This window comes from Anabas testudineus, chromosome 15 (assembly GCF_900324465.2).
Source record: "Anabas testudineus chromosome 15, fAnaTes1.2, whole genome shotgun sequence".
NCBI classification, from domain to species: domain Eukaryota; kingdom Metazoa; phylum Chordata; class Actinopteri; order Anabantiformes; family Anabantidae; genus Anabas; species Anabas testudineus.
The window spans coordinates 10,976,967-10,991,118 of NC_046624.1; the positions used below are offsets into that span (position 1 = coordinate 10,976,967).

General features: G+C 40.6%; 1 protein-coding gene across 2 annotated transcripts; it reads left to right on the forward strand.

The window, feature by feature from the left end:
* The first annotated feature begins 286 nt into the window (after positions 1 to 286).
* Positions 287 to 12,699, forward strand: ccar1 (cell division cycle and apoptosis regulator 1). Of its 2 annotated transcripts, none has more exons than XM_026354612.1 (26): positions 287 to 343; positions 1,537 to 1,698; positions 1,878 to 2,053; positions 2,158 to 2,274; positions 2,677 to 2,709; positions 2,905 to 3,101; positions 3,260 to 3,386; positions 3,730 to 3,849; positions 3,958 to 4,150; positions 4,297 to 4,441; positions 4,585 to 4,740; positions 4,855 to 5,080; positions 5,312 to 5,425; positions 5,734 to 5,900; positions 6,754 to 6,964; positions 8,111 to 8,194; positions 8,482 to 8,670; positions 8,893 to 9,084; positions 9,172 to 9,408; positions 9,517 to 9,646; positions 9,973 to 10,061; positions 10,155 to 10,295; positions 10,436 to 10,556; positions 10,679 to 10,861; positions 11,358 to 11,563; positions 11,667 to 12,699. In XM_026354612.1, exons 2-26 carry the CDS (start codon positions 1,587 to 1,589, stop codon positions 11,724 to 11,726), a joined length of 3,726 nt encoding a protein of 1,241 aa, XP_026210397.1. In that variant the 5' UTR covers positions 287 to 343; positions 1,537 to 1,586; the 3' UTR covers positions 11,727 to 12,699. The 2 variants fall into 2 exon arrangements, with proteins under 2 accessions (XP_026210397.1, XP_026210398.1); XM_026354613.1 differs by lacking the exon at positions 287 to 343 and adding an exon at positions 685 to 704.
* The last annotated feature ends 1,453 nt before the right edge of the window (positions 12,700 to 14,152 follow it).

Below are 14,152 nucleotides of genomic sequence, written 5' to 3' on the forward strand. Positions count from 1 at the left end.
ATTGTGTGTGCTATGTAATGCCCTTGTAGAAACCTTCAGTCTGGCCATGATTTGAAGCTGATAAAAAGCAGTGCTAGTTCTTATGTATGTACAGTGGAAATAGTTTACATAGTTTAATATTTGAATATAATTTGTAGGCAATGGATAATAAATAGTGATTTCAATATTACCCATGTAGAAATATCACTAAACCCTTCGAGACAGGGACAGCAATAGTTAGCACACATACAAATCTATGCTCACAGGGAATAATAAAATATATTCTAGTGCACTCAACTGGATCGGGGTCTACAGCTCGCGCATGCGCACTTTACTCCTTTATCGGCCGGTGCAGGGGACAGCGGTAAGCACTGTTGACAATATTTGAGTTAAAGCTTTGCAACGCTGGTTATTGGGAACATTTAAAGCTAACGTTCATTTATTTGCAGTTATAAATAGCATGCTAAAGAGATACTTCAATTGGTTATTGTGTGTGTTTATGCTTGTAAAACAAGAGCAATTCAGTGGCAGAGGCAGCGAGCGTTAACTCGGGCCTCGCAATCGATAACAAATACAGCACGAGGCTAATCTGGCAACAAAGCTAACAAGGTGCAAGTGTTAGCTAGCTGTGTGTCAAAGTACTGGACTTATCGTTAGCGTTGTGTATTTAATGTTGTTGTAGCGCAACAAGGCACGTTTTAACAATGCTGACGCATCCATAAAACGTAAGTCTAAATGTGTTAGTTAGTCTCTAAACCATTACAATAACAACATAAGCTAGATAGATGTAAAATGTTAGCTAGCTGTCGGCACTAGCTTACTGTCAGTTGAAGTGGCTAACGTTAGCCTGTTAGCCATCAGCCAGTCGATGCTGCTTTGTCAGCAATTAACTAGCTTAGTAATGTACGAAATAATGCACGAACCAGAATACACAATTTTATATATTGTATGCGTTGAGCTGATTTAAGTTGATTTCTCGCAATGCTAAATCGTTACATCAAAGAGCTTAATTATTTCAGCCCCTCATTTTGTGCTAACATTAATGGAGCTAAATGGCTAACTGTAAAGTAACGGTGGACAATAATAGCTGTTGTGGCTTGTCCAGTCAATGTTAACAGTATGTTAGCCGTGGAAAAATGTCTTCAAATTAGTGAAGGTATTCCTCCAGATTTAATATTTAAGGGGTGTTATAGCATTCACGCCATAAAGTTATGTCTTGGTCCACTAGGTAGTGCTTCTGAGTTTTTATAGGGCAGTGGATGTTGGTTTTATACCAGGAGGATAATTGCACTACTAGGTAATTGTTTACAAGGTGCTGGCCAAATGCACAAACGTCGGGATGTATAATTTATTTTATTGCACAGTAAACAGTGATTGCTCATGGGCAAAATAATTATTATTTTATAATACCTTTATACACATTACTTCAAGTGCTCACACCACAACATTTTAAAATGTTTTGTTACAATAATTTAGTTACACAAATGACCAAAATTATTTGATACCTCCCAGAGTTTCTACTAACAGACGTCATGCTGTGGTTTATTTTGTTTTTAGTGAGAAGCATTGGCCTATAGAGCAGAGACTGCCCTTACCTAGAATGAGTCATGGCCCAATTTGGGGGACAGAAGAATCCACCATGGGCGACTCAATTTGCCACTACAGCGGTATCTCAGCCAGGCCACTCTGGACAGTCTCTTGATCTCAACAGCCTGCACTGTAAGTATAGCAAATCTGAACACTTTCAATTCCTCTTTTACCAGGAGCTCAAAAACACTTGGAAAAAAAAAGTATTGTTGTAATCTTAGTGAAACATCACCACATCGTTTCCTCTGTCCTATATAACACAAATGTTTCCAACCTTCACTTAATGCAGTGCCTTATTTTTCTCTCTGAAGCTCTTGGTGTGCAGCAGCCGTCTCTTCTGGGAGCATCTCCCTCTGTTTACTCCCAGCAGTCAGCCTTGGCTGCAGCCTCTCTTAGCAACCAGTCTGCTGCAAATTATCAGCTGTCTCAGCAAACTGCTGCCTTGCAGCAACAAGCTGCTGCGGCTGCAGCAGCAGCGCTACAGCAGGTCAGTCACAGCAAGGTAGTACAAAGTACAGTCAGCAATCTGTGTGTCTTGTCATGGTCACATGTAACACTGATGAACTTGTCATTTTTTTCTATAATGTGTAGTCTCAGATCAATACAGCTCTCCAGCAGTATCAGCAGCAGCAGCAACAGCAGCAGCAACAACAACAGCAGCCTCCCCAGCAACCCCCACAACAGCAACTGTATAATGTACCTCATCAGGTGAGACCTAGGCTCATTATGCTTTGTGTCATACTATGTTGGATAGTCTTCAAACTACTTAGAACTTTGTAAAATATATTGGCTGACTGAGACAAAACTCTGTCCAGTTTAAAATTGTGTTTCTGGGTAAATTGGCATAGGTCAGCTCATACGTAACTAAATCTGAAATTAAATCAAAACTGTGAATCTTTATCCCTTATCCCCATCTTTTCCTGATCCCAAATTCTCTCCTTGAATTGTAGTTATTTTTTAAATAACTTTTACCACGTTTTTGTATGAACCCCTAATAGATCTTTGTTCAGTTAGCCATTTTCCATTTTTTGAACACAAAGCCATTGCAGTGTGGTAAAATCTATAGTATGCAGTTTTCAGTATTTTCAGTTTTTCTTTTTTTCTTAACAGCTCCCGCAGCCTCAACAGGCACTGATCTCTCAGGTAATCTACACTGTGCAAAGATTTTTTCTTTTTTTGGTTCGTTTAGTTCTCCCTATAAATTTGTGGGGGGTTTTTAGTTTTGTTTTTTTTCCACAGAGTTTTGTAGAGTTTCAATGACCCTGGTATTTATTGGTCATGTAGTTAAATTCTGTTCATAGTAGCATTCTTATCCCTTTTTTTCTCATTGATCACCAGCCTCCAGTGGCTTTGCCCACGAGCCTGAGTCTGTCCAATCCCCAGCAGACAGCACAGATTACTGTGTCCTACCCAACACCACGTTCAAGCCACCAACAGCAGACTCAGCCACAGAAACAACGAGTCTTTACTGGTGTTGTTAACAAGCTTCATGACACATTTGGCTTTGTAGATGAAGATGTCTTCTTTCAGCTAAGGTGAAAGAGAGTGTGGTTCTTTGCATGTCTCTGTATATCTTGTGCAAAACAAATGATGATTAAATTATAAATTTGCATTTTTCAATTTGAAACTGACGTGACCTGACATTTGGAGTTCATTGGAGATATCTAAATGCTTTTTTAAAATATCCTTTTAGTGCTGTAAAAGGAAAGACTCCCCAGGTGGGTGACAGGGTCCTAGTAGAAGCTGTGTACAACCCAAACATGCCGTTCAAGTGGAATGCCCAACGCATCCAGACCTTACCTCAGCTAGGAAACCAGTCGGTGAGAATGCTTGTACTTTGCACAAACCTACACAGGAATGTATTTAAGATTCAAAGAACTTCATTAATCTCAGAGGGAAATTGCTTCAAAAAATAACATTGGTGTTCAGCAAATAATATTGCTGTACACAGTAATACCACAAGTTCTGCTTTAATTCTGTCTTTTTACTTTAGATGCAACCAGCACATTGTCATTTTTTTCACTTCATTCGTTTGTTGTGTTAAAATTGGCATGTCCTTTTCCTAAATAGCACAATAACCATCTTCTTTTTTTTTCCAAGATTTGACGTTATCCCTGTACCTTTCTGTCTTTTATTGAGTTCTGTGTTCTTGATCCCTACTAGCAACAGCAGCAGCCTCAGCCTTTACCTCAAGCTTCCCCACAGCTCGGCAGCCTTTACACTGAGCCAGGAATGCAGCTGCGCTACTCAGACATGCACTCCACTGCGGACAACAGACAAAATGTAACCTTCTAGTCCTGAATTGCACACCTTTTCAGTCCTTTGTACCAGGTCTGCCGTTTAACATGCATTTACCTCTCCTCATTTTATTTTTTTCCTCCTTTTCTGTAGAACCAGCCTCAGGCTCCTAACATGATGAAGGCTGCTCCCACCATGCTACAGTCACTACCTCCCCCTACCACATTCAGTGTTCCTGCCCAGGCTCCCCCTCCTTCTCTCCTGCAGGCCCAACTGTCTGCTGCCTCTCTGGCCCCTCTCCTCCAAAACCCTCCTCAGCCTCTGCTGCCACAGCCTCCACCCAAAGGTAGAATACCTGTTAGTGAGATTGTATTCATGTTGTGTTGGATATAAAACAGTCAGATAAGTGGTGACATCCATTTTATAGCTGTTTTGGTACAACACTGACCACAGAAAACAGAAACAGAAACAAAAAATGTGTTTTGTTCATAGATGTATTTCCAGGGGGTCTGCTTCAGCCTCCAGTGAGAATGATGCCACAGCCACAGCCTGTCCGAAGGATTGAACCTCCACCTCGTTTCCCCAGTCGCAATGATAGAGGCCCTGAACTCATCCTCAGGACAAAAGAGGAACGCAGGTTAGCTTGCAATAGATGTTATCTGGGGTAATCAAATTTTTTCCACAAAAATATGCACTTAACCTTTGTTTGGCTCATTTTCCTATGAATTTCTGCCTATTAGTTTTTTTTACAGTTACTTTAATTCTTATGTAACTTGTTAGCCGAGACAGAGACCGTGAGCGCAGGCGATCAAGAGAACGCTCGCCCACACGCAAACGTTCCAGAGACCGTTCACCAAGACGGGATCGCTCACCGAGAAGGCCTCGCAGGGTAGTGCCTCGCTACACTGTCCAGTTTTCCAAGTTTAGTCTAGATGGGTGAGTACTATGTTTTTAATGTTTCATGATGTTAGTTGAAAAAGGATCATGATGATGCGACATGTCAGGCAGTCAAACGTGTTCCTGAGGTAGCTACTGTTCTGTGTTTTCTAGCTCAAGCTGTGACATGATGGAACTGAGGAGACGCTATCAGAGCCTCTACATTCCCAGCGACTTCTTTGATGCAGTTTTCACTTGGGTTGATGCCTTTCCTCTGACACGACCCTTCCAGTTTAGCAACGCCTGTAACTTCCACATTTTGCACAAAGAAGTGGATCCACTAGTAAAGAACACAGCTGTGCTGGACCCTCCTGATGCTAACCACACCTATAGTGCAAAGGTATGACTGGCAGTGATAAATATAATGCACCATTGTGACTCTCATTTTCAGTAAGATGCAGTGTGGAAGCAGAAAACTGTATTAGTTGAATGTTTTCACAAATATGTAATAGCTGTTATCAAACTACACCTACCATTGGTGGTGTTTGAACAGTAGAATCAAACATAAATGACACACACCACATTTGTAGACAAGTCCTACACCACAGTATTTAGTGTTTTTATATTTCAGGTGATGCTGCTGGCTAACCCAAGTTTAGAGGAGCTCTATCACAAGTCCTGTGCTCTGGCAGAGGACCCCCAGGAAGTCAGAGACTCCTTTCAACACCCTGCTAGACTTATTAAGGTACAGTATAGACATTCCTTGTTTGTACTGTAGACTTGAGTTGACAGTGATGTAGTACACCTATTCCATTGCTGAGTACTCACAATGTACTCATTGCTCACATGTAAACGACACTGGCTTTTCTGTTTTGGTTGTGAATCCTCAGAGGTATGATTATTTGAACAGCCTGCTGACTATTTTGTTTTTCTCTCTGTCTCTATCCCCATTTTATTCCTTTCCACCCCCCACACCCTTTTATCCACATTCCCTATGTCCATTTAACCTATATTCTGTGACTCTCCTTCGTACCATCTGTCTTTCTCCTTCAGTTTTTGGTGGGAATGAGAGGTAAAGATGAGGCCATGGCCATTGGTGGCCACTGGTCTCCCTCTCTGGATGGAGCTGACCCAGAGAAGGATCCATCAGTCCTTATAAAGACAGCCATACGCTGTTGCAAGGCACTCACAGGCATAGACCTTAGTCTGTGCACTCAGTGGTAAGAGCTTCTTGTCAATAGTCATTTTCATCAGTATAGTTTCTGTTTAAATATATTATTATATATTATTCTTGTGCTAAAATTTCAAATGGAGTACCTGTAATATGCTTTTCATTTTACTACCTCTATACTAAATCTCCTCTTGTTGGGTGGAAATTTTGTGTTTCCTTTTTTTAAAATATTAATGACTGCATTGTTAATTTGCTACATATTATTTACTATTATTTACTGTGTTGCGCAATGTGTTTTTTTTTGGCCTTTGGTGTGTTGTTGTCTTGGCACTCTCTTTCTGTCACACTCTCTGTACATATATATCTGCATATTTCATTGTGATAAACAACCAAACGCATGGATTTGTGGCTGGAAGCAGTTGCCTGGACCAGAAGACACTGTCATTACTTTCTTTTTTTTAATTATTTTATTTTTCTATCCTCTCTGTTAAATATCTTATATATTTAACTGGCTTTCACTGTCTTATTGATTCTGTCTCTCTTTGCACAAACCTAATGTAGTGCATCAAGTGTATCCTAGGTTAAATGCAGAACACTCATCCATAATTGGCTGAAGCTATAATGGGGACGAATTTTGGGGTGTGATTTATTTTATGTGATTGTCTGTCAATTTTCTGAAAATGGCTGCCGTAACCTGTGACAACAGTTGGAGAGCTGCAGACTGGGTCCATTTGTCTAAGCTGTGTGTTGTGTGGGAGAAAGTCACTTTAATGATGTGTACGTCATTCAGTGACCACATGGGAGGGAGTAGCTGTAGAAGGTTTGCCTTAGCAAGGCTTGCCTTTTATACTGTGCTCTGACAAGAATGTTTCTTTCCAATGCACCTTCTTCCTTTGCGACAGGTATCGTTTTGCAGAGATTCGCTATCATCGGCCGGAGGAGACACACAAGGGGCGGACAGTCCCTGCTCATGTGGAGACAGTGGTTTTGTTTCTTCCGGATGTTTGGCATTGTCTTCCTACCCGCTCAGAGTGGGAGGTGCTGTCACGGCGACTCCGGGAGCAGCTGGCTGAGAAGCTGTCGGCCGAGCGAAAGGAGGCGGATGGAGAACAGGCACTGAACCGCTAATCCCTCTCTTCTCATTTCCGCTTCTCACAGGAAGGCACAGGAATTACAAAAAACAAACCCCAGATACACACCAGACACAATCACGTCACCATACACATACACAGACACCCAGACAGATTATTGTTCCACCAAACCTCACCTAGGCTTCTTCTTTACTCGTCCACCTGTCCCCTTCTCCTGTGTTCAAACTCATCCATTCCTCCATCAGCACTCCCACCTTCCCTCACATCCAGCAGACACATACAGTGGAAGCAGTGAGACTAGGGTGTGTCGTGTAGGCCCCAATCGCAACTGATAAAACAGCATCCAGCTCTTCAGACACACAATTGAATGCTAATCTGGGCGAAATCATTCATGTTAATCTTTGCATTGTATCAAGCATTATTTTAAACAATTCTTGCTTCCATTTTGGGTGCTCTACTTTGTCAAATTTGAACCAGTGGAGAATTTTTTTCTTAACACTGGAAGTCTGGATTTTTTCCTAAGACTGGAATCTGTGGAGTCAGTTGCGAGTAAATAATGCTTGTTTTAGAAGTGTGTTTTTATATGATTTGTTTTTTTACATCAATTTGATACCATCAGACTTCGAAAAGAGAACTTCTTGTCTGTTCCTGTTGTTGGATTCTACATTCTCATTTGGACATATGTAGAACTTGGTTTTTCCAGGGCAGTTGGTTGGACAGAAGGACAGATGGCTCCTTTCTGATATAGGTGTATAAAACCCATAAATGGTAATGTCCGATACCCCAGTCATAGACCATTGTAGGGCCTCCCTATCCTCACTCTGTTTGGAGCCCAGCTTCAGTTCACCTGATGTACCTACACACCCTTTGGACACACCTCTCATTGATTTTTACCTTTTTTGTGTTCCACAGATTGATTGATTGGCAGCTGGGGGGCATATCTGTTGGTTTTCTTAAGAGCTAGAGAGCTTCTCTGTGTATGCTTCAGTAGCAGTGGACTTAAACACAGTCGAGAGCTCGCTAGGACGAGACAAAGAAAGACAGATGTGACCTTGCTTCTTGCACGGATCAACTTTAAAGCTCACAATGGCCATGAGTGTTGTGCTGACTATTATCCCACCTCTCTGTCTCTCTCTTCCTGTCTCTATCTTAATGATTTTCTGTCAAGGAGGAAGAGGACAAGGATGATGATGAATCAAAGGACGTTAGTACTCCCACTCACTGGGCTAAACTTGACCCAAAATCAATGAAGGTAAGATTCACAATTCTGATTAGATAGGACGAGCCTCAATCAAAACCTTATAGAAACAAATTACTGGAATTACTTTAAGTTGCAGTAGTTTACCCTCATTATTCTGATCTTTCATAATGGGAGAAAACATGTCAGTGATGGACAATATGTAGTTAACATGTCCTCTGCACCAGAAGCATGTCTTGGCCTAGGTAGTGGGATCATTCTGTTATGGCCCGTAGCATGTTCACTTCTCTTCTCAAGGTTAAATACATTTTTCCCTTCTTCATTGTTTTTTCTATTTGTAGGTAAACGACCTGCGCAAGGAACTTGATTGTCGCTCGCTAAGCTCAAAGGGGTTAAAGTCACAGCTTATTGCTCGCCTCACCAAGCAGCTGAAGGTGGAGGAACAGGTGGAGGAGTCCAAAGAGCCTGAGAAACCAGAGATCAAAGCTCCTGAAGAAGAGGAGCCATCTCGCACTGAGGAAGACAGAGAGGTACAGAAGAGTGTATTATTAATTTAATGATTATATGGATATGATTTAAGAATAGTAGGGAATACAGTACAAGTGATGGCTTTTTGACAGAACTAATGGATGTGGACAAAACAGCTGTTTAAATGTTATTAAGGCTTCGATTCTTTTCAATCGTATAAAACCTATTCAGAACCTATTCAGAAATTAACTCTTAGATTTAAGTGAAGTGTTCTTCTCCATCAGGAGGAGGAAAGAAAGAGACAGGAAGAACTTGAGTGCCAGCGGAGAGAAAGACGCTACATCCTTCCTGATGAGCCCACCATCCTCGTACACCCCAACTGGGCAGCCAAAAATGGCAAATTTGACTGCAGTGTTATGTCTCTGAGTGTGCTGCTGGACTACCGACTGGAGGATAACAAGGAGCACTCTTTTGAGGTAAGACTTATTCAAATATTACATTTAATTTATTCTTCTTTTGCTTCTTTAACAATACAGATTGATAATGCCTCCTTTTTTTTCAAGGTTTCCCTGTTTGCTGAGCTGTTTAATGAAATGCTACAAAGAGACTTTGGCCACCGCATTTATAAAGCCCTTGCTGCTCTTCCTGCCAAGGACGAAAAGAAGGAAAAGGATAAGAAAGCCAAAAAAGAGGCAGAAAAGAAGGAGACTGAGAAGCGTGACATAAAGAAGGAAAAAGATGAGGACACAGAGGAACCAATTGCAAAGAAGACCAAAGAGGATGATGAGGATAAGAGGAAGGTACGTCATTCACATCTTTCTTATTCTTATATTTAGTATATAATTTACTGAACACATGAATTGTTTTCATAAAGTTTAATACACCCTGTGACTTTTGTTTTCACCTAGTATGACGAAAAGGCAGTAAAAAAGGAAGACTCTCGTGATGAAGAGGAAAATGAAGATGATGGTAGCATGGCCAACGCTGAAGAATACGACCCCATGGAGGCTGAAGATGCAGATGATGACGATGACGATGGTACAGCAATTGTTTTCTCTAGCAATAGAAATTTTTTAATTTCCCATAAAATCATTTGGTCAATGATGAGAAACCATGCACCACGCTGAACCTGTGATGGATAACATTTCCACTGTTTCTGAGACCTTAGATAACAAATACCATCATTTTATTAATTAAATTGTTGTATTCACACTTGTAAAAACAGTAAGTAATAATAGATTAAAAAGTGTATTTGCTTCTGGGATCATTTAGAGCTGATTGAACTTTTTATTTCCCTGGTGATATTTGATGTAACAATCTCCATTTGTCCCGTCCCCCCCGTGGCCCCCCCCTTTATTTCTTAGACAAGGACGATGACGACTCCAATGATAGAGACAGGAAAGATCGCAAGGATGACCGCAAGTCCTCAAAAGAGAGGTCTTCTAAGGATAAGGTTAGTTGGTTACTGCTGTAGGCAAATAATTCTGACAGTGATGTAGTGTGAATATGCTTGTTGGTATAAATGTGCTTGTTACCACTACACCAGGAGAAGAAGCAGATGGTTACACACAACAAGGACCTGCTGATGGCGTTTGTCTACTTTGATCAGAGCCACTGTGGATATTTGCTAGAGAGAGACCTGGAGGAGATCTTGTACACATTGGGATTACACCTTTCTCGTGCTCAGGTAAACACACATTCGCAAATAAATTATGTTCATGGTCTGTTTCCATCATGTCTTTTTATGCCTGCCCATTGTTGTTCATGTCTTTCCCTCTGGTTACATAAACCTACAGCTCAGATACTGTTGTTTTGTTTTTTGTCTAGATAAAGAAGCTGTTGAACAAACCGGTGGTGAGAGAGTCCTGTTACTACCGTAAACTAACAGACAGAGGAAAGGATGAACCTGTTCCTTCCTATAATGAAGCCCAGATAGAAAATCTTATAGGTGGGACAACGTGGATCTTTATGACTGTGTAATAGTCAATTAAGCACAAATTTAAATGTACTATGACACTGACCAAATGGCAAATTCTTTTCCTTTATGGACATTTTCTTTCTTTTGGCCAGGTAATCGAGGACTGCTTCCTGTTCCAAAAGCTCGTGCTCAGTCAGAGACAAGTGAGTCTGGTAATCTGATTGTGTATAATGGAGCAATGGTCGACATCGGCAGCATGATGCAGAAACTGGAGAAGAGCGAGAAAGCCAGAGAGGAGATAGAACAGAAGCTCATGGATCAGGATGCCAAAATGGGTATGGCTTGAGTTGTATCATACTGTTCTAATAATTGCAAGCTACTCTCTGTATCAGCAGTCCATCAGGGCAAAGATGTGGCTCAGTTTGAGCTTTGTTAAAAAGATGTGCAGTTTCATGTCATTCAGTATTTTTCAACTGTGATTTTATTATTGAGACATAGACTGGCATGTTGCTGCCAAATGGTGGAGTGGTAAACAAAGTAGGCAAAACGCTCTTTAAGGATAAAACGACTTTTTATAGAACAGAAGAGAGTTAAGAGACTAAAGTTAATGTAAAGTACTGTCCTGTCACCATATGCAGTCAGTGCAGTATGGACAGTCTGCAAGGAAACACATTTTTTGGCTTTAGTTTGGCAGAGTTTACCCCAGGTTTTTGCCGTTTTTGGTAGGTAAGGAAAGTTACATGACACTTAAGTAAAATCCTTACTATGATTCAAATTTTGGTTTGCCTGCCTGTGCAATCCTCCATCTGACTTTGTGTTGTCTCATTACAGATGAAGATGCAAAGGTTAAAGCGCAGTTAGAGCAAACCAACAAAGCCTTGTCCAGGGAGCTGGAGGAGGTGAAAAGCACTCTGAGCCAAACTGAGCAGACTCTGAAGGCTGCGGAGGAGCAGAAGACGACCTACTTCAACCAGATTAGCAAGACATCGTCCACCTTGATGTCCACTGTCAAAGGGCTGCTGGCAGTGCTGAAAAAGGTGCACAATTTTTAAACATACCAACTTTGTGTTCTAAATCACTTTTACCTTAAAGTAGTATTTAGCTTGGTCACATTCACTGATTTTGTTTTCTCTCTCTCAGGATGAAGAAGGAGAAGAATCTGCTTCTCGGACATCTCAGACTAACGGTGCTGATGAATGATCGACACAGAAATGAAGCTAAACTGTAACACTGATTTCTGATCTTAAAATTTGTATATATTTACTAAACAAACATAATTTGACAGTTTGATTTGGACCTATTGTCTCCCGTGTATATGTATAAATGAAGAGATTCATTTGTTCCCCTGTGTTAATTTGACCTCAGTTTGTACAATTGTCACTTTTCTTAATACATTAAACTATGACAAAGCTTTCAAATGCTTATTTTCATAGTTTTAAGAAAGTTAAGTTCAGTTGCTAACGTTTCTTTTTGCTGTTGGATTAGCTTTGTTAAGGCCAATTTAATACCACATTGTAGATCTCAGTGCCAGTATGTGAGTTTTACTTTTCAGAGAGTTTTGTTTTTTCTGATGAGCAATAATGATGCTATTTATGTGCAAGAGAATTAACTAAAGATGCTATATTTAAATGAAACTAACATTTGGTGGGAAAGGGTTCCACATGACATGACTCATGACACATGACAGGATTTCTCTATAAATTGTCTCCATCCACTGTTGAACCACAATTGTGTTTAATAAACGCATTCAGTTGGTAATTCTTCTATTTGATTTTTATTTTTACTGCTTTTTGCTGGGTTTTTTTTTTTTGTTTGTTTGTTTTGTTTTTTCCAAAAACTATGGCTATGCATGGTTCTTGCCTCTTACGGTGCCCTGCCCGTTCCAATGTTTCATGTTTTCTTGTGACCAGCATCTGTCTTGTTTTCGTTAAAACGAACTGCGCATGAACCAAATGATAAGCTGGATGAATGTGTTGTTCTGTTGAAGGAATCTTGGCTGCAAAGACATGAACATTTTGAAACCCATCTTTGACTTGCGGGCATTGGTCTGGGTTGTTTTAGAAAGAGCCATAATCACATTCAAATGTGCTCCAAAGGTGGCAATTTTATTTTTCTATTGAAAATGTACAATATGAATGTCGCGTGCAAGAGTAAAGTTGTCCAATTAACACTATTGTGTGTCTGCATTCTTTTCCACCTGTTGTTTAAATGACTCAGATATGATACGATCTTCATCCCAGCAGACATTGTGACTTAGGTGAACTATACATTTGTCTTGTGAGAAAACAGTGTAAATTCCTTATCCAACAGAAACTTACAGCAAACCAAGTGGAAAAGCATATTCCAGGGAGCAGTATCGTTTATTATCCTGCCCGCCTGCAGGTGGCAGCAGAGTCTATAACTCTTAAACATATCTGACTGAAGCCTTTTCTGAACTGCATGGTTGCGTATTATGCATTATTCATATTAACCTGTTCGCATCTATCAACCAGGCTTGTTAGAAACAACAGCACTGATCATAGGTTTCATTTCACAATAGGTAGAGGAAAGCAGATTTGTCATCGTAAAAAAAAGCACAGGTGGCACTAATAACGTTAATGGTGGTTCTGTTCCATTTATTTCCCATAAGATGAACCAGTGACACAGAATCCTGGACCCTTAATGCACTGCAGCCGTCATTAAAGTTATGATTCACGCCTGTGCTTTTCGTCCTGTGACAGATCTGTGGAAAAGATCAGGTGAAACAATAAGAATCTCACACTAGTATGTTATTGCTGGCACTGTGCGAAAGACTTTGAACACCAACCTCACTTTAAGAAATAAAACGTGTTTAAATCACAAAGACTGGAAGTTGTCGTGGGACAATTTGACATTGTGCAAATAAATCTTTTCCGGTGTCTGAGGAAGAGGGCATTGGCGTACCACATTTGACTTCTATGAGGCCAGTTACTTTTCAGCTTCCCAAATCCAGTACCTGCTCATTCAAACGGGTGCCTGCACTATCCGGTGGAGGACTTTGGGTGGTGAGAAGAGCTTAAAACAGGAAGGAAAACATGATGAATCCAAGATCACAGAGCAACAGAGACTTCACACTATTTATCAGGAACAGCCGCCCAATGGTTGGAAAAAGGAGATTATGGGTGTGACCAGACACAGCTGAAAGAAGGAATATTAATTATGTAGCAGTCTGTCATTGACTGTGCCTGAGGAACAGGGTGGATTCCTGCACCTTCTAGATCGTATCACCTTTGAAGCTTTTGTTTCCTGAGATTGTCTTTGTGTCTTCTAGCCGTTGCACTTTTCTTGCTTCCTGTCAATATAAAGCTGGATTTGTTTCATTTTTCAAAGAACAAGCCCTGTCCTTCACTCCCTCTGCCTCCTCCTCACGCTGTGTGGTGGACTAATGTAAAACAGGACTTCCATTAGCATATTATCAGCCATTCATCATTCAGTGTTCACTCTGACTTTCATAAATGTCTCCATGGATTGTTGTGAAATCAGTTACAGACACGATCTGTTGTACCTCACCGCCTACTCATCAAACATTTGTATTCTGACCATTTCTGAAATTGTTTCAGTTGTTCTGTTGTGAGTGTGATTAATTATAATTGTATTCAATCAAGGTT

Bases quoted from the DNA above. Each gene is read 5' to 3' on its own strand.
- ccar1 (XM_026354612.1), top strand. From the start codon at position 1,587: ATGGCCCAATTTGGGGGACAGAAGAATCCACCATGGGCGACTCAATTT. The intron at 5,901-6,753 runs GTAAGAGCTTCT...CCTTTGCGACAG, and splicing joins CTTAGTCTGTGCACTCAGTG to GTATCGTTTTGCAGAGATTC. The intron at 8,671-8,892 runs GTACAGAAGAGT...CTTCTCCATCAG, and splicing joins GCACTGAGGAAGACAGAGAG to GAGGAGGAAAGAAAGAGACA.